At 40.4% G+C, this 20,476-nt stretch overlaps 1 protein-coding gene across 2 annotated transcripts in view; it reads right to left on the reverse strand.

The window, feature by feature from the left end:
* Positions 1 to 273: 273 nt before the first annotated feature.
* Fbxw2 (F-box and WD repeat domain containing 2) overlaps positions 274 to 20,476 on the reverse strand; it is a 39,503-nt gene continuing 19,300 nt past the window's right edge. For both annotated transcript variants that reach the window (XM_070012651.1, XM_070012643.1), the window contains 3 exons: positions 17,533 to 17,619; positions 15,330 to 15,499; positions 274 to 6,158 (listed from right to left, as the gene is read on the reverse strand). In XM_070012651.1, coding sequence (XP_069868752.1) covers positions 5,870 to 6,158; positions 15,330 to 15,499; positions 17,533 to 17,619 — 546 coding nt within the window. In that variant the 3' untranslated portion in view covers positions 274 to 5,869. The remainder of the gene's footprint in view (positions 6,159 to 15,329; positions 15,500 to 17,532; positions 17,620 to 20,476) is intronic.

Here is a 20,476-nt window from a genome sequence, read left to right on the forward strand (position 1 = left end):
GTTGGAAAGAAAGCAAGAAAGTCTTAATGCTGGGCATTGGTGGCTCATGCCTGTAATCTTAGCTACACAGGGGGTTGAGATCAAGGTTCCAAGCCAGCCTGGGTAGGATAATCTGTGAACTTTTTATCTCCAATTAACCACCAAAATGCCAGAAGTGGAACTCATGTGTTAAGAGTGCAAGGGGCAGCTCAGAGACAGTGCCCAGACCCTCAGTTCAAGCCCAGGAGCAGCACAAAAAATAATAATAATAATAAGCCTTAAGTACAGAATGTATTTTTAAGGAAATGCAGCTTTATTACCTTCAAGTACAAACAATAACTTGCACTTGGCTAACCAAATATGGCCTGAGGGAACTGGCTTTCATGGTTAGACACAAATGATTTACAACTAGTACAGTCACTCATAGGTAAAAGGATGATTTGGTGATGCATGAAAATAACTTTTCTCATCTCATAGAGTTCAAAAACAAACACTCTACAAGGTGCTTAAGTAATCCTTTCTTTCCCCTATCCCACACAGTTCAAATATAAACTTCACCTCATTCCTTCTAGATCACAACCTACACCAAATTGCTAAAATGTAACTTGATGCGTTTTACTGTATTACTTTAGCTGTTGAATGGGTAAGAAACCAGCCTTTCAACCTGAGCGTTCTCAACAAGAGTACTAAGTTGAAATTTGTGAAATTTGTCATTTACTACATGAGTATATGGACATAAAAAAATTATGAGCTTTTGTCATTGGGATCAATGATTTGTCAGGCTTCAATATGCAATATCGTTTCTATTTGGGCATACTTAAAGAGTAGAAGCAACTGGATTCTGAAAGCTACAATAATTAATCGGGTTTATACTGGTCAGGACTGAAATAAGTGAAGCAATTGAATTCCCCTAGGGAAGAAATGAAACACACAGAAGTGAATGGACAGGGAAACCTTGCACTGTGTGTGACGTCTCAGCCTGATGAGGCTGAAGAGAATGGTACAAAAGACAATACAACCAAGTGCCAGGGCTCACACCTATAATCCTAGCTACTCAGGAGGCTAAGACCTGAAGATAGCAGTTCAAAGCCAGTCCAAGTAGGAAAGTCCATGAGACTTTCATCATTAATAAACTACAAAAGTAGAGCTGTAGCTTAAGAGATAGAGTTGCTAGCCTTGAGCAAAAGCAGCTCAGGGACAGCACCTCAGCCCTTAGTTCAAGCTGCAGGGACTATAGAAGGAACGGGAAGGGAAGGGAAGGGAAGGTGGTAAGATAAAGTAAGGTAGGGTAGGGTAGAGTAGGGTAGGGTAGAGTAGGGTAGGGTAGAGTAGGGTAGGGTAGGGTAGGGTAGGGAAGGGAAGCTAAAGTAGGGTAGGGAAGGGAAGGAAAGCTAAAGTAGGGTAGGATAGAGAAGGGTAGGGAAAAGTAGAGAAGGGTAGGGAAAAGGAGGGGAGGGGAGGGGAGGGGAGGGGAGGGGAGGGGAGGGGAGGGGAGGGAAGGGGAGGGGAGGGAAGGGAAGGAGAGGGGAGGGAAGGGAAGGGAAGGGAAGGGAAGGGAAGGGAAGGGAAGGGAAGGGAAGGGAAGGGAAGGGAAGGGAAGGGAAGGGGCTGAGATCTGAGAAGAAGGTTCAATACCAGCCTGGGGAACAAGTCCGTGAGACTCCAATTTGATACCAAAAAGCCAGAAGTGGAGCTGTGGCTCAAGTGGCAGAGTGCTAGTCTTGAGCTAAGAGCTCAGGGAGAGCGCCCTGTGTTTAAGCCCTATGACCAGCAGCAAACAAAATGAAAAAAAGTTGTGCTCCATCATTCCTAGCTGCTTCTGTTAACTCTAGAATGCCTAACACAGACATTAAAACCTCTCAATATCTAGAATCACAGTTTCCAGTGGTATTTTCTTTTCCCCCTTACTAATATACAATAGTAATCATTCTCCTGTTAGTAAATATTAGAATGATTATATGACCTTCAAATTTTACAAGGTAGTGAGTACATTTATTTTTAATAGTGCTGGTACTGGGGCTTGAACTCAAAGCTTCTCATGTTCTTACTTGGCTTTTTCACTCAAGGCTGGTGCTCTACCACTTGAATTATACTTCTGCTTCTGGCATTTTGTGATTATTGGCAACACAAGTCTCAGTAAGAGTCTCATGGACTTCTCTGCTCAGATTCAGACTACTAATTAGCTAGGATTACAGACGTGAGCACTAGTACCTGGCTTGGACCAGTATTTAAACCAAAAAATAAAATGAAACCTTAAAATTTCATAGTTTACTTTAATCCCCATTATTGAGATACAATTTGAGAAGTTATCCAAATACAAAAATCTTCCTGTGGAATGTTTTCAAAGCCAAGTCCTTCCACCAGTAGGTCTTTCTTTCTATTTCTCTGATAGATCTAAAGGGTCGGGTTAGAGCCAGAATTGACAATGCTCACTACTCCAAATAATGGAGCTGGAGGAATGTGAACAAAGTTTATTGAAAGGCTCCCACTCACTCTGCTCTCCTGCAGTCCTGTCCTGCCCTTGAACCTGAAGTTGTTCCTGCACCCTTCATGGAGAGGAAAAAAAGCCCTTTCTCTTGCCACAGAGATGTGATGTCACCCAAGAAATTCAATCTTCAGAACTACAGGTGGAGTCTATCTGCTCATAACTTTAGAGAATTATCCAGAAACAATATTCACCAAAGCAGCAAAGTCAGTTTCCTTGTGTGTGAGCTGAGGAAACCGAGTGTGTACACATGACACACGACAGCCCCTAACTTAATGAAAGGAGCCAAAGGACACAGCTTTAGCTTGCCCTGCCTGCTCCTGAGTTCATCACTTTGCTTTATTTTGTAAGATGAGTTAGCTTCCCAATTTATATAAAAACTGGCAGCTCTATGAGCACATCTGGTATCTATAAACCAATTATGTAAATGCTCAAGTGAAATGAAGGCATCAGTGGGGACACATCATGGTTAGGAATCTAACTGTGATTTGCCTCAGTGTTGCTATACAACTCCAGCCATACCACCCTAGTGCTAACCTCTGCACACAAATACACTAAATACTGAGACATGCCTGTTTCAAGTTTGTTTGTTTGTTTTGTGCTGGTCCTGGGACTTGCTTGAACTCTGGGCTTGGCTTGGGCACTGTCCCTGAGCTTTTTAAAAAGCTCAAGGATATCACTACCATTTGAGCCACAGCTCCACTTTTGGTTTTGGCAGTTATCGGAGATAAGAAATCTCCTGGACTTTGTTGTTTGAGCTGGCTTCGAACTGCAATCCTCAGTTCTCAGCATCTTGAGTAGCTGAGGTTATAGATGTGAGCCATCAGTGGTGCCTGGTTTTAAGTCATTTTTTAATAAAAATTGTCCCACAAATGTTTATAACAACTTGACCTCTGAAGCTATTGGACATATCTGAAGGTGACATGATATAGAGATCTGTAGTTCCAATTATTCATTCATGCTGAGTGAAAATGAAAAAGTCATTTATCCTCATTCTTGCCCAGTCTCCAGAGGCCCCTAAAAGATTCCATCTGCAACTATGGTTCCATTTCTATAGGGGGGCAAAAAAAAAAAAAAAACAAGACAGAGCTCATGAACAAAATTCAATGTGAGATGCACTCAACTCAGATTTAAGGGATGGAGAAAGATAAACATTCTTCTCTCTAATCCCTGTGGAGTTTCAACATGGCTATTAACCAAACCTGTCCTTGAAACTATTCAGTGATTCTTTATTAACTTTACAGCACCCCAAGGTCTATTGCTACAATATATGCTAATTCAGATTCTGGGAGATCTGGGACTGCAGTCTCAGCTTTGCCAACAAGACTTTGTCCCATCTGTCAAATGATAGGCTTTCTATGTGAGGCAGCAAGGAGTAACTTTCCTCTCAGGCAGAGGCTTTCACTTTGAGGTTCCTTCCAAGTCTCCAAACTACTTTCCTATTGGGCCTGCAAATATGCATCCATCACTCCCATACCACAAAGGAAAGTTTTTATTGCTGCTTCCTCTACTTTCTCCCCAATGTTTATGATACTATGTTGGAACATTTCACCTGCTGAACCACTGAAATGTCTGTCTTTAGAATGAGGGGTGAGCACACAAACTGGCAACGTATAGACACATTTTGTTTAGCTCATCTTATTTACTTATTTTGTGCTGGCACTGAGGCATGAGCTCAGGGCTAGGGGGTTCTTCCTTAGCTCTTTTTATCAAGGCTGGCTCTCTACATTTTGAGCCACATAACCACTTCCAGCTTTCTGCTGATTAACTGACCATAAGAATCTCAAGGATATGTCTGTCTGGGTTAGCTTCAAACCAGGATTCTCAGATCTCGGCCTTCCTAGTAGCTAGGATTACAGGTATGAGCCAACACCAGCACCAGCAGATTATCTTTAATCAGTTGTCAACATTTTTTAAACCAGGGTACTTTAAATTTCTAACTCCTCCAGAAAAAAAAAAAATCCTATCTATAAACATTAAGCCATCTGTGCAATGGTAGAACACTAGATGTGAGGCTCTGTCCAGCTTCATTACGTGCATGTTCCATGGTTCTACACAATCCCACCCAGCACATTTTGTTCACCTATCATCTGTGACTCACTCAGGCACTTGAATTTGTATAGTCTAGGATGATTCCTTCATTTTAAAGATATGGAAAATTATATTCTAAGGAGGAAAAGTCAATCTTCCCAAAGACATGGATCAAGTTAGGAGCATAAGTGGAAGATAATTCTGATTCAGATACTGTTCCTTCCCAGTCAGCACACAACACAGACTTCTCTCTGCCTCTCCTCCACCAGTTGCTTACAATTTCTAAGCAGAATCGTATAGCAAGAGTTAGGTATTATTTCCATCTGCCTCAATTTAAAAAAGAAAAAAGGGTATCTAAAATAAATAACCTGATACATCGCAAGCTCTTAGAAAAACAGTAACAAGGCAAATCCAAAATCAGTAGAAGGAAAAAAAAAAAACCAATACTACTCCAAACTGAAGAAACAGTGCCTCAGGGTTCAAACTAAACTGAAATAACAACGTCTGTGCTCTTTATGGATGCAGGAGAAGCAATCTTAGCTGAACATCAGGCTGTACAGTAAGGAGACAGGGGAACCAGAGAAATGATAGGCCTGAGGTTGTAGACTTCCAGAGTAACAACAAGTCACCCATCTTCCAGCTCACTGCATTTTCTACTACTCTACTATTCCCTGTCACCTCTGTACAGTCACTTTTGCTTGGGGCCCAGCCTTCCCCACATAGAACAAAAAGTAGAGAGAGAGTCCCTTCATAACTTCGCCATGCCAAACTTGACTCTACTAAGAACTAGTCTAGGATGATCTGCAAGCAGCTGATGGAACTTGATTTGCGCTGGAAGACAGATTTTCTCTAGGACTGGCATTTGGTGGTTATGAATGTCACAGGATTCAGTGGTCTTTGTAACGCTGGCTCTTAGAAAAGCTAAACCCTATGAGAGAAGCTGCTCTAACAACATCATAGCACCTCCACTTCAACTTTAAATGAAAAGAAAAAGGCTATGGTAAAAAGCTTTAATAGCAGACTCAATGTGATTTTATAGGCAACCAATTAGCAACTTAATGAATCATTTAACTTTCTTAAAACCAGTATTCCATTCAAGAAAGATGAGCCCCAAATCATCCTTATACTGAGCAACATAACTAAGTACAAATGAAGTCAATGGTGTACCCCATTAGCATGCTGTGTTGTATGTCAATAAAACAAGCCCACCCCCGCCCCAAGCCCTGGCCACTGGCAAACATAGATAAGTGATTGTGCACTGCGTGATGATACCATTGGGTGAGAACTTTGGTTCATGCAGTCGGCCGCCACAGAGGTTGCACTGAAAACCCACTGTCCCGGTACCCAGTCAGTCAGTGGTGGCAGCTTGTGGCATCAGCCATGCTCCTTCCACAACACCAGGTGAATACTGTGGTCAGGCATGCTGGTGGCAAAGACCAAGCCTGTGTCATTGTGCCCATCCAGTCCATTCAGCCAGGACGCTTCGCCTGCCAGGAAGCTGGAGCCTCTCTTTGACTTCCTGTACTCTGGCAGAGGCCAGCGGCTAATCAGGCTCTCAGTCCGCAAGTCCATGATGTACAGGTAGCGGTTGTCAAACAGCAGGGCAAAGACGTCTCCAAAGCCAAGCAAGGCCAGGTTTGCTACCTCAGGAGTCTTGATGACCCTACAAGGATGAGAGTTAGGAATCGTAAGGCATGAGGCAACTTTTGTTTCTGTTTCATGCACTGGGATCTTTTCTAGATATAATTAAAACCAGTATAAAAATCCAAGCAAACTGAGAGCAAATGAAAGTTTTGAGAAAAAGGAAGTTGTAAGGACAAAAACAAATCCACAGGGGCTGGGAAGGTGGCTCAGTGGTAGAGTGCTTCACATGCATGAGGCCCTGGGTTCGATTCCTCATCGCCACATAAACAGAAAAAGCCAGAAGTGATGCTGTGGCTCAAGTGGTAGAGTGCTAGCCTTGAACAAAAGAGCAGCCCAGGGACAGCACCCAGGGACAGGACCAGCAGGAAAAAAAAAAAAGTTTCACAGACTGCTGGGTGCCAGTGGCTCACTCCTGTAATCCTAGCTACTCAGGAGGCTGAGATCTGAAGAACATGGTTCAAAGCCAGCCTGGGCAAGAATGTCCATGAGACTCTTTTTTTTTTTTAACATAATAAATTATTTTTTTTAATTGTGAAAATATCATGCAAAAGGGTTACAATTACATGGGCAAGATGAGTACATTTCTTATCAAGCATTGTTGCCTCCTCTTTGTTTCTCCTTCCCATCCATTCCCATACCCCCCCTCCATGAGACTCTTATCTCCAATTAACCACCGGAAAACCAGAAGTGGCTCTGTGTGCTCAAGTGGTAGAGCACTTGCCTTGAGCTGAAGAGGCCCAGAGTTCAAGCCCACAAAAACAACAACAAAAAAAATCCACTTCTAAGGGAAAAAAAAAAATCTTTCAGTCTGGCTGCATCTAGGGGAGAGGTGATGTCTGATTAATGTTTATAAAGACTTAATATATTCATTCAGACTAGAAAGGGTCTTACAGGTTAGGTAACTCAACAGTTTTTAAGATGTGAAAACCAAAGCCCAGGCAGGTCAGGATTCACACAATCTGCCAATTATCAGCTAGAACCAAAAGGCAAGAGTCAATCCATCTCTAGGTAAGAAGTCTTTATTCTTCAAATTCTGTAAGTGGAATATGCTGAAGCCCAAAATAAATCTAAAATCAAGGGATGAAAGTTGTTACTCTACTTTCCAGGCAGCAAACAAACAGGATTCTTTCTAAAAAGAGGCACATAATATTGTTTCCAAAATAATTTAGAAACGTTTATTAATAATTTGTAAGAAGCCATTAGAGAAACCTGAGGGTTTGCAGGGTGGCAAATTTCATATTTTAATAACAAAGGCACAAAACAGAGAGACATTAACTAAACAACAGCACAGAAGTGGGGCGGAAGGTTTCTGTTGTCTACACCTTTAGTAAAGCAAATTGACAAGTCAATGTCTTCTTTGGAGGCACTGGAAAATCTTCAAGACATGGGCACAAGTACTTGTCTATGGTAATAAGACTGGGCTTCTGGGGGAGGGGAGTTTAGTCTATGTGTTACCAAGGACAGATTAGAGTATGTCCAACAAGCCAATCACAGTTGGGGAAGGGGAGAATGGTAACAAGGGCAAGTGAAAACAGCTGCAGAACATTCACTAACAGAAGAGAAAAAATGAGACACAGAAATTACACGTTATTACTCGTAAAGAGGAAGATATATAAGAGAGGCCAGACATTACAGGCTTTCGAAGATGGAACTAGGGGAGCTGGGAAGGTGGCTCAGTGGTAGAGCGCTTGCCTTGCATGCATGAGGCCCTGGGTTCGATTCCCCAGCACCACATAAGCAAAAAGAAAAAAAGCCGAAAGTGGCACTGTGGCTCAAGTGGTAGAGCACTAGCCTTGAGCTGAAGAGCTGAGGGACAGCACCGAGGCCCAGAGTTCAGGCCCCACAACTGGACCCAAAAAAAAGAAGATGGAACTAGGTTCAAAGGAGAAGAATGGCAAAGAAGTAGGTTTCAGTTTGATACAAGAAAAGGAGGGAAATATTTATTTATTTTTAATCTACCATGGGTCAGAAGTTCATCATAATTAACATTACACCTCAACCCTTAAAATGGAGGTAAAGGTACTATCTCCTCTATACTAGTAAATAAACTGAAGCTGAGAGAAAAATGTCCTGCCATGGTCAACACAGCTAATATGACACTGATCTTCATTTGAGCCCAGATCTGTCTGACTCCAGACCTATGCTTTTTTTTTTCTTTCTGCATTTGGCTCTTAGTAGAGGTGTATCTCCAATGAAGATATACAATTCCTGAAAAAAATGGAGGATACCAATGATGTATATGTTCTGAATATCTGACACACTGGATCTCAGTGTTTGCTCCATTGAATAGGGAAGGCACACATTAGAAAGAAAAAATAATATTTGCAGGGAAATGGATAGAGTAGAACAAATCATGTTAAGTGAGGTAAGCCTAGATCAGAGAGACAAACAGCGCTTGTTTTCCCTGATATGCAGAAATCAGATCTAAAAGACACTGGGATATGGCAAATTACACAGAACTCTAGATACTTACATAGAGTAAGACCAAAGAGGATAGTCCTAGGAGAGAATCACAAAGGTATAATACCCCAGCGCCTCCTCATATGTATCTAAAATAATACACATATTGAAATGAACTCCAAAGATATGGAAACAAAGGATTTTTTTCTTAATTTGGTCTTTTTTTGTTGATTCTGTATTCTTTACCTTATATACAGTATCTTCATATCCCACATCTATGGGAATGTGGAGACAGGGCACATCAGAGGCAAAAGGGTGAAAAAGTACAGTGGTGAGGCACACTGGCTGCCCTGGACACTGATGAAAGTGAACTATGGAACTAGTAGGTAGAGATGGGAGAGAGAGAATGGGAGAGAATGAGGGAACAGATGACAGACACTATGTGAAAGAAAATGTACTTATTTCCGGATGTATGTAAAAGTAACCCCATTGTGTATCACCTCTAAAACAACAACAAAGTTGAAAAAAAAAAAAAGGAATAGGGAAGGCACAACACACACTATCAGAGAATATAAGACAAGACTCAGCACAAACACCAAAGTGAATATAATGGGTATATCAAGGAGTAAGCAAATCAATCTACCTTTCCTTAGCTAAGCTAGGAAGAGTGTTTTACTTTTTCTTTCCTGAAGAAATAGAACTGAAAAATCAAGATTAATATATTACTTAAATTCCTAAAGTTTACAAATCTTCTATCATAGGCATAAGTTTCTCTTACAATTGATCATCTGATAAAAAAAATTCTGTGATACTGCCAATAAGAGCAACATTTCTTCTAATAAAACTAAGCAAAGAGTTAAGAAACATTAGTCCTCTGCTAGAAAAGGAGACTAAAGCATAAACTCACTTTGCTAGATTAAAAATGGAAGGAACTCTGCTCAAAGAGGTAGCCATTTAGAAAATTTCAACAGCACTTATTCAAATCGCTGAATACTTTGTATGATACAAGCCTTCATAAATAGTTCTACAAGATGGGGCTTGATCCCAAGAGAAGCTGTAAATTGTGATTAACATACAAGGCAAAACAGGGGTTCTGATTAGTTTGCTCCAGTAGTTACATAACCAGCAACTCATCTCTCATTTCCCACCTAAGATGACTTGCTCATTCACTCAGCAAGTATTCACTGACAACCTAAAGTGTGCTGAACACTGCTAGAACCAGGATTAAGTAGTGAATAAGACAAAGTTCTTCACATAAAATCTGTCCCAAACTGAATTTATTAGCCAAACAGACTTCTCTGTTTCCTCACTTGCTAATTCATCCAACGCTTAAGCTAGGAAACATGGCAACAGTCTAACTATTCTCCTTACTCAAATCACATATTTAATCACCAGGCTCTACCTTACTTCTAAACTCTTTTCAAATGTATTCATTACTATCTCTACTAGCACATCTCAGGTCCAAAACACCATCTTTGCCAGCACTACTTTCAACAGCTTCCTATTGGTTTCTCCTCATCTATTCTTAGCACCTTTTAATCAATTACCTACTAAAATCTGATTCTGTTGTCATCCTGCTTCAATTCTTAATCTGATTGCTTCCAACTGTCCTTCCATCTCCAAGAACACTGATGAATGTCTCAAACAGACCAATCTCTCACATCTATTACTACATGCCTACCTCTGATACATAAAGTATATATACTATACTTGAGAGCAGCTCCAAGATCTCTTCCTGAAAGCAAACACCATTTTATGTTCCTTTTAGTCCAATCAATAAACAATTTGTATGTAATTAGCTTTTATATGTATGTATCTTTCTGTGGTGCTGAGAACTGAGTAACAGTCAACAGTCATTTCTAGAAATGATTTGGACAGCTCTGAAAACTCATGTGAGCTAGGCACACTATGATTATAATTTACCTAGCCTCTGTAATTAGCTAGTGAATATCATATTTCCCTTACTATTCTTATTTCCATGAGTCCGGTATCTCTTAGGCTTCCCAGTACACAACAAAATGCCCAACACATACATAGATATTCAAGGAAAAGAAGTAGTGAAAAAAAACACAGATAAATACAGGTAAATGCCTACAAAGAGATTTAAAGGAAACAAAAAACAGCTAGAAAATCTGGTAAGCCTTACATCATCATCATAAAGCTGGAAACTGGGTGAGTCTGGGGACAGTACTTAAGAATAGTAAAGATAATGATGCCAAAGACTGAAACATTAATATGTTGCACAAGAACACAGGTCTTGACAGGCTTTCAGGCCTGTTTGTTTTGAACACTTTAGAACTGTAAACAGGCTTCCCTGCTGGCAGTCTGGTTCCTGAACCTAAGTAACCTTGCCTATTGCACTGAGATAACCTAGCTCTAGAGACTGCATCATGTCTTGGACTGATTTGAGTAACATGCTGTCATTTGTGCTTTGCTTCTTTTCAGTTAGCTTCAAAGCTTAAATGGTCCTGTGAGGTCCTAGCAACTCAGGCCACAGGATTTGTAGGGCTTCAAAAGAGGTTAGTTTATTTGTGTTTGGAGAGGGGAAAGGCTGAGATGAAATAGCCTCTTTATCAATGAAACCTCTAAACCTAACCCTTCCTATCAGTAATAGTCCTGAAGGTTCTTCTTTTTTTTTTTTAAGATAGTATATTCAAACACTAAAAAAACAAGAGAACATTCTAGGACTCTTCAGATGCCATTCTGAGTAGGGGGACATATAAGAGACAGGAAAACACAAGATCAAATAGAACCTTTATCAAGTACTAAGCATTGATATCACCATACCACCTTACCTCGAAGTTTTTATTCAAAATAAAAGCTAAATTCATTTGGAAAAGATACAGCTTTCCTAAGGTGACTAAGGGAATGTTTCCCTTTGGAAAAAAGTTCCAGCAAAAGAATTTTTGATGCCTCCTAGCTTTGTGGCTCATTAAGTATTAGATAAGTCAGCCAAGGATGGATGAATGTTGGTGTAGGACATTGGAAATCTATGCAAAATTACTATCAGAATTACTATTTCCCCATTTACAAGTGGAGAGTTTAGAGTATTTTGGAGTGAGTTTCAACCAGTTTTTACTCAAAGCATAATCAATAACCACTTCTAGAAAGAATTCTCACAGCTCTGAAAATATCAGAAATGTTGGTCTGAGGAACAGGAAGAAATAAATGAGGTTGTAACTTTGTGACCAGAGAGACATGGCCCAGCCAGGTCCTTCTGGGTAGTATAATCGCACTTCACGCAAGCTGACCTCAAATAGATTGTCATGCATAAAAACAATGAAAAGAATGTTCAATGTTCCCCACTCCTCAAGGTCAGCATTTCCTGAATCATGCTGTGGAACATTAACACTGTGAATTGTTAACAGGGGAATTTACCACAAGTATGAAGTACAAGAGGTAAAACATAAACAGGTTTCTAGCTTTTGGGAGGGGAGAGGGGAAGCAGTACTTAGGGCCTACCAAGTACTCTGCCATTTGTGCTACATTTTCAGCCCCTCCTGATATTTTTAGGTAGGTTTATGTGGTTTTGACCACTCTGGCTTGGATGTTGATCCTTCTACCTATGGGCTCCCAAGGAGCGAGGACCATTCGTGCAAGTGCAAGCTAAATCTGGTTTATTGTCTGAGATGGGTAGGATCTCATTGATTTTTTTGCCTAAGCTAGCCTCAACTGACTATCTTCTCAAATGTCAGATCCCTTGTACCTGGGATTATAGGTATAAACCACCACATTCAGCCTCAAATGTAGGGTTTCACAGTTAGAACAGAGATTTGCTAATTCCAGTACTAGGTCTTTACCACAGGCATTTTATTTAAATCTCACTTTGTAAATTAAAAAAAAAATCGAGGCACAGAGGAAATGAAAAATGTACACAAAGTCATACAGATCACAGTCTATTTTCTGCACAGGGAGCAGGAAATGTTTCTCTTTCTATTTCTCCCTACTTTTAACCCTGTTATAGTAAAATAAATCCTTGCTAAAACTTTCACCAGTGAGACTCTCCTTTTTGTGAAACAGCCTGAAGTTCTTTTCATGTGTAGATTAGATCTGAAGGACCTGAGATTTTTCCCTAGGAACTGGAAAGCTGAAGGTCGTCTCCTTCATTCTCCAGTGACAGAAATAGGCAAGCCTGAGAACCAGGAGTTGAATCTCACAAGGCAAAAAGAAAATGAAGATGGGAAGGTAGTAGAAGAAAGTAACAATTAGAGATTTGAAAATAAAAAACAAGAAAAGAAAATGAAGATGGGAACCAGTTAGAATTTCTTGTGATTCTCCATTAAGAAGAATTTTAAAGAATTAGAAATACTAGATTAACTACTAAAGTTACTATTGCAGCCAATATGACCTCAATATAAGTTAGGTAACAAAATTTTGTATAAGTTTTGTTATAAATGGGAGTTTTTATTTTCATACTAGTCTCTAACTACATTTATTTTGCAAAAGGGAGGGAAAATGAATGAAATTCTCTATGTACAGATTTTTCGGATGGCCATTATGTCTCATTGTAGAGAAAAACTAGCATTTTCTTAGGATTCTGGGAAATTTCTCCATGAATCTAAACTATCTACAACTTTAAACTACCAAGTAGTTAGGTGGTTGTAGCCATTACTTTTCATCTAATTTAAAAGGACTTATAAGTTCTACCTTCAGTCTAGGGCATTCCTAAAGAGAAGCAAATGTTTGGATGGCAGCTCGGACTGATGCTGATGACGTCCATTTCAGTGATACAACTAAATCAATGGGAAATGCTACCATTCCTAAGGAGGAGCCAAACTGTAACTACCAAATTAGGAATGCCAATGTATAATGTAAAAGGTATATGATTAATTGCTTAACTGAAGCAATAAAACAGCTACTACAGAAGATTAAGGGATATCACGCAGGGAAAGAATGAACATCTTAACCTATTTCTAGGATGCTTAACAGTGACCCAGAAAAAAATTATTACCAGTCCAGACCCAGTAGAGAAACACTTCTGAGAGTATCTTTTACTAGCCAGTCAGTACCAGTTACCCATCGTAACCTGTGAGATTGTCAATTACCAGGAGTTAATAGAACAAAATAAAGATTAGTTGCAGATAAAGAGGTAAGTCCAATTAAGGTTAAATATAGGCTATAGATTAAAGTTCTCACTCTAAAGGAAAGATTCCTGGAAGAATAAACTGAGAAAACTACAGTAGGCTGATTATAGTAACCCAAAGAAAAAATGTTATGTGGAGAATCAGGACATTGGAAAACTACACTAAGGGGCCATGTTATCAAAAGACATGCTGCCTCTGCCATAAATGGAAACACTGGAGAAAGAACTATCTCCGGAGAAGAGGGGATGGGGAGGTGGGAAGTAGAATCCACCTCCAACACAGCAATCTCTGCAGACTAAAGATACCCAAGAGGATCCCACTAATGGAACCCCAACTAGTCAACTCCTAGCATCCTATGACGAACCCTGGATGTCTTGAGATGTGGCCAAAAGGTTTATTTTAATAGACAGTAGGGCCCAATTTTTTGTCTTAACTGACTTCCCTACATTTCTTTCTCAATGGAGCTGCACGGTAACCAGAGCTGATGAAACTGCCATGATCAAAAGATTTACTGCTCTAAGTTACAGATATGAAAATGTTATTTTCTCCCAAAATAAATCTTTCAAAAATTTCTTACTGTACCAAAATGCCTCATGTCAGGAAAAAAATTACTTTAGAAACAAATGTGTTTTTTTTATAAATTATTGTATGGAAAGATAATTTGAGATTGTTTCCTTCTTGGTTTTTACTAAAATAGTGCTACTAAGCATATTTTATTTTGATGAAGTTTTATCTAAATTCAAAAACCTGTGTTAAAATTACTTCAAATTGAACAAAAAAATAGGGACAGAAAAGAAAGATCTCATAGAAGAGATCTATCTTAAATAAAAAAGACAGAAAAATTATGAGGATTTTTTTGGGGGGAGGAAATTAAATGAAATGTTTTCAGATAAAGAATTTTTTTGGTAGAGTAAGGTTTGTCCTAACTGGTTGTTCCAAAATGGGGGGAGGGAAACCTATCAAACAACAACAACAACCAGGTTGTGGGCCAAAAATATCAGAAGGCTCCAGGTCATACAGACCATCACTGGTCTTTGGCAAAGAGAGTTACCAATGCTGTAAGACTTTGCACCTAAACCAAAGTCTATCCCTAGAGTAAATTCTCTCAATGTATCACATGACATTTGTGACACCAGCTGCTATGAACTTCAAATATGCTGAGATACTGCCACTCTTCTGGCAGGGGGGGGGGGTCTGTGGTATAAAAAAGTTGTTTGTCCATGGATCTCTTATTTACTTCTTTGGAGGGAAACCCTGCAAATTACACTTTTTCTAAGTAATTCTATTTCTACTAGTCAAAAAAAGGCTGTTTAACATGTAGACACTGTTGAGATTTACCAGGCTTGTGTAACAATGCAGAATTCCTACTGATTTAAAGTAAAACTTAAAATATCAGAATGGAAGGAGGTATGAGAGATCTCATCCAAACCTCTCATATATTAAATCCTGCAAGGGGAAGTGTTTGTGATTCAGAGTAAGGGAAGGATTAGAAAAACCAGATCTTTACGTAGTAGCATTTAACCCTTCCTGAATTTGCTGGATTTCTCTAGAACATATATGAACGATTCAATATGTATAACTTATTCAATATGTTTATAACTGGTAAATATTTTCTAAAAGCAAGCTTCTGACTAGTACATTCAAACATTTAGTCTGAAATGCAGTAGACTTTCAAAGGTAAAGCATATGGCACAAGGAAACATTACCTGAGAACATCATAACTGGCAAAGTCCCACTGGTAGAGACCAAGTGCTGAGCTACAGACAATGTATTTGCCATCAAAATGAAGCCTTGGCTGCAGGCAGATACTTCTATCCTCGGAGACAGACAATGTCTTTAAGCACTTGCAGTTGATTTCTCTCCCAATTGGCCAAATCTACAGGGGGGGAAAAAAAGGTCATGTCACCACAGAAGGCTAGTCCTTAAACAATGTGGTTTTCAATAATAGTAATGATGCTTGAATTTGCTAAAGACAAAAAGTAAAATATGCAGCAAATACCTAGTTAAGAGTTATGGAATTAACTTCGGATTCTCCTGTATAATGTTAAGGAAAATACTTTGCCTTTCTAAATCCTTGTTCTTGTAATGAAGACCAATGCCTACCACACAGTTTAAAAGATGAAATAAAAATGTACGAATTTGCCGGGTGTCGGTGGCTCACATCTGTAATCCTAGCTACTCAGGAGGCTGAGATCTGAGGATCACGGTTCAAAGCCAGCCCGGGCAGGAGAGTCCGTGAGACTCTTATCTCCAATAAACCACTAGAAAACCGGAAGTGGCACTGTGGCTCAAGCAGTAGAGTGCTGGTCTTGAGCTGAAGAGCACAGGGACAGCGTCCAAGCCCAGAGTTCAAGCCCCACAACTGACAAAAAAAAAAAAAAGGATGAATTCATTGTATGAATTCTTTGCAAATTGTTAAAACAAATGAATGTTTTCATAGTTTAGATCTAAGACTTGAGGAAGGGAAGGAGGCATGTGCCTTAAGAAAAGAGTAAGGGCACAAAAAAAAAAAAAAGAAAGAAAAGAGTAAGGGCTTATAATTCCAGCTACTTGGGAGGCAGACATAGGATAATGAAATTCAAGATCTGCTGGGAAGCCGGGCAACGGTGGCTCACACCTGTAATTCCTAGCTACTCAGGAGGCTGTGATCTGAGGATCACGGTTCAAAGCCAGTCTGGGCAGGAAAGTCCATGAAACTCTTATCTCCAATAAACCACCAGAAAACAGGAAGTGGTGCTATAGCTCAACTGGTAGAGTGCTAGCCTTGAGCTGAAGAGCTGAGGGACAGCACTCAGGCCCAGAGTTCAAGCCCCACACCCAACAAAAAAAGAAAAAAAGAAAAAAAAATCTGCTGGGAAAAGTGGGCAAGACTAGCTCTCAAAATCAAAAGAGATAGGGATGTAGCTTAAGTGGCAAAGCATTTGCCTGGGAAGCATGAGTTGTCCTAGGTTCAATCCCCAGTACCATACCAAGAACAGAAAAAGGAAAAAAGGAGAGAAACAGGGAGAGGAAGAGATCAAGAAAAAATAAGGAAAAGAAAGCAAAATACAGTAAAGCTTGGTGACACATCCCTATAACCTAAATACTTAGGAGACTAAAGCAGGAGGATCATGACTTTACGGCCCACCCTATACTACACAGCAAGAATCTGTCTCCAGCCAGGCACTGGTGGCTCACGCCTATAATCCTAGCTACTGAGGAGGCTGAGATCTGAAGACTGCAGTTCAAAGCAAGCACAGGCAGGAAAGTCCCTGAGACTTTTATCTCCAATTAACCACCAGAAAACCAGAAGTGGTGCTGTGGCTCAAGTGGCAAAGCATTCACCTTGAGCTCAGGGACAACGCCCTAGGTCCAGAGTTCAAGCCCCATGACCCACCAAAAAAAAAAAAAAAAGAAAGAAAGATAAAAGAATCTGTCTCCAAACCAGAAAGAATGAGAGAAATCTTTTTTTGTGGATTTCATTTGAAAAACAGGGTTAGAAACTGCATAGCACTTAGCCTTGGAATGTTTTTTAATACAACTTTATTATTATTAAGGTATTGTACAGAGGGGTTACCATTTCCTAAATCGGGTAATAAGTACGATTGTTTTTGGACAATGTCATCCCTTCCTTCCCTTTCCTCCAGTTTCCCCATCCCATCCCCACTCACAAACTGCATAGTTCATTTTCCACATAGTGTATACTGAGTACCATGACTACAATTTCTCACCCTTGCTTCTTCCACCTCTGGACCCTCCTCTATCCCCTTAAAAAGACAAAAAAAAAAAAAAAAAAGCAAAAACCAATACCACCACCAACAGCAAACCCTATGTAGGCCTTGGAATATTTTGCCTTTGTTATCCCTCTTCAATTTCCTTCTCCTTCCTTTTTTTCTTTAGTGAGACAATTAGTAGAGGAAAAAAACTCACCTTGATCTCATATTTGTCTGCACTTAAGAGGATATAGTCTCCAGGGCTATGCAAGAGAGACTTGACTTTGCACTTCTGTAAAACCACCTGCAAATATGAAGATCTATGTTATACAAAAAAGCTTTTCTACGCTGTTCCTACACAGATTTTATACTCATAACTGGACACAGAGTGCACACTTGTCATCCAAGCTATGTGGAAAGTTGAGATAGGAAGGAATTGAGGTGTCAGGCCAGCATGAACAAAAAAGCCCAAGACACCATGCCCACTGAGGGAAGCTGGACATGGTGGTGTGTGTGCCTGTGATCCCAGCAATAATGAGAAGTCTAAAGTAGGTAGATTACCCATTTGTACAATTAATGGTAAATGTTTTGTTTTCTTTTCAAGTAGGTGGATTGTGGCTTTGCTGAAAACACAGGTAGGAATTAAGACTCTATCCTAAAAATAGCCAGTGAAAAAAACAGGGCTGGAAGTGTGGTTCAAATGATAGATGCCAAAATGCCCTAAGTTCAAGACTTAGTCTTGAAACAAGGGAGGGGAGGGTAGAAGAGCTCGAAGAGGGGCAAGAGGGGGAAGAGGGAGGAAGAGGAAGGAAGAGGGAAGAGGGGAGAGGAAGGGAGAAGAGGGAAGGGGAGGGGAGAAGAGAAAGGAAGAGAGGGGAAGGGAGGGAGGAGGGGAGGAAAAGTGAGGAAGAGTTGAGCCAATATGAAATACTAGAATGACTAAGCTATAACTGTATTATCCTATTAACTCCTACCAAGATTTTTTTTTGCCAGTCTGGGGCCTGAACTCAGGGCCTGGGCACTGTCCCTCAGCATTTCAGCTTAAGGCTAGTGCCCTACCACTTAAGCTACAGCGCCACTTCTGGCTTTTTCTGCTTATGTGGTGCTGAGGAATCGAACCCAGGGCCTCAGGCATGCAAGGCAAGCACTCTACCACTGAGCCACCTTCCCAGCCCCTCCTAGCAAGATTTTTATTACAACTATTTTTACTATAAGTAGTATCTTGCCAGGTGTGATGACACACACCTGTAATCCCAAAACAGGAGGATTAAGGACAGCCTGAATTACTTATTGTAAGATCCTGTCTCAAAAAAAAGTATAAATAGGGGCTGGGAAGGTGGCTCAGTGGTAGAGCGATTGCCTTGCATGCTCGAGGCCCTGGGTTCGATTCCCCAGCACCACATAAGCAAAAAGAATAAAGCCGGAAGTGGCGCTGTGGCTCAAGTGGTAGAGTGCTAGCCTTGAGCTGAAGAGCTGAGGGACAGCGCCCAGGCCCAGAGTTCAGGCCCCACGACCGGATTAAAAAAAAAAAAGTATAAATAAAGTAGGCTGGCAAGGTGGCTCAGTGGTAGAGTGCTTGCCTTGCATGCATGAGGCCCTGGGTTCAATTCTTCAGCACCACATAAGCAGAAAAAGCTGGAAGTGGCACTGTGGCTCAAGTGCTAGAGCGCTAGTCTTGAGCTGAAGAGCTGAGGGACAGCGCCCAGGCCCAGAGTTCAGGCCCCACGACTGACAAAAAAAACAAGTATCTAACCAGACACTAGTGGCTCATGCCTATAATCCTAGCTACTCAGGAGGCTTAGATTTGAGGACTGCGGTTCAAAGCTAGCCCAGGCAGGAAAGTTCATGAGACTCTTATCTCCAATCAACCACCAGAAAACCAGAAGTGGTACTGTGGCTCAAGTGGTAGAGCACTCGCCTTGAGCTGAAGAGCTCAGGGACAGTGCCCAGGCTGAGTTCAAGCCCAAGACTGACAAAAAAATAAAGTATCTAAAGGTATCCAACGTTGGCTGTAATTAGTCTTATTTTTAGCCTGGAAGCAGACATTATACTTTAAAAATTATAAATGTGACTTAACAGAAGAAAATACAAAGAAAAAAAATCCATAGGCAAATTAGTAAATGCAAATAATCACTTTTCAGAAATGTGCACTATAAAAAATATACAGTATATGTATATATGTGTGTGTATAGGTAATTTTCCAACCCTAGACAAGACCATCATATCATTTACATCACACACACACACACACTTTGTTGCTGGAAATGGAACTGAGAGTTTCAAAACACATACTAAGCAAGAACTCTACAAATATACCTTCAGTTCTACCTGTACATTTCGGTTATCTTCTCTCACATAACCATGGTGAAGATGAAATAAAAATTTTAAGCAATAGTAATAATAATATTAACAGTAAGAGTAATGTAAAAGAAGCTAACATTCCACTGCATTTGGAATAATCCATGCATACTAGGTTTTAGGGTTTGTTTGGGAGGATTTGAATTTAGGACCTCATGCTTGCTACATAGGCACTGTAACAATGGCACTCCTCCAGCTCTTTTCTGTGCTTGCTTTTGTTGTTTGTTTGTTTTTGGTCGGTTGTAGGGCTTGAACTCTAGGCCTGGACAAGATCCCTGAGCTCTTCAGCTCAAGGTAAGCGCTCTTACTACTTGAGCCACAGAGCCACTTCTGATTATCTGGTGTTTAATTAGAGGTAAGAGTCTCACAGACTTTCCTGCCCAGGCTGGTTTTAAACAGTGATCCTCAGATCTCAGGATTACAGGTGTGTGCCACCGGTGCCCAGCTTGTGCTTGTTATTTTTGAGATATGGTTCAGGTCCATACCTAAACCTTGCTCTACTGACTTTATGCTTCTTGTAGTAGCTGGGATAACATGCATGCACCACTATGCTCAGCTTCTTCTACTGAAATGAAACTCTATGGACTTTTCCTTGATTTTAGCCTCTAGCATAGCTGGGATGACAGGTGTGTGCCACTGCATGCAGCTACTAGTTAAGAAAGGATCTCCCATGTAGATCCAGGTTGGCCTCAAACTACAATTCTCTCAAACAGGTAGGCAGGAGCCACAGGTGCCTGGCTGGGCCTAGTCAGTTAAAACCAATCAATCAATCAGCATAAGGTAAGAAGAAAGACAAGATTTAC

Source organism: Dipodomys merriami, unplaced genomic scaffold, assembly GCF_024711535.1.
Source record: "Dipodomys merriami isolate MVZ:Mamm:240054 unplaced genomic scaffold, mDipMer1.0.p SCAF_11, whole genome shotgun sequence".
In the NCBI taxonomy this organism is placed as follows: domain Eukaryota; kingdom Metazoa; phylum Chordata; class Mammalia; order Rodentia; family Heteromyidae; genus Dipodomys; species Dipodomys merriami.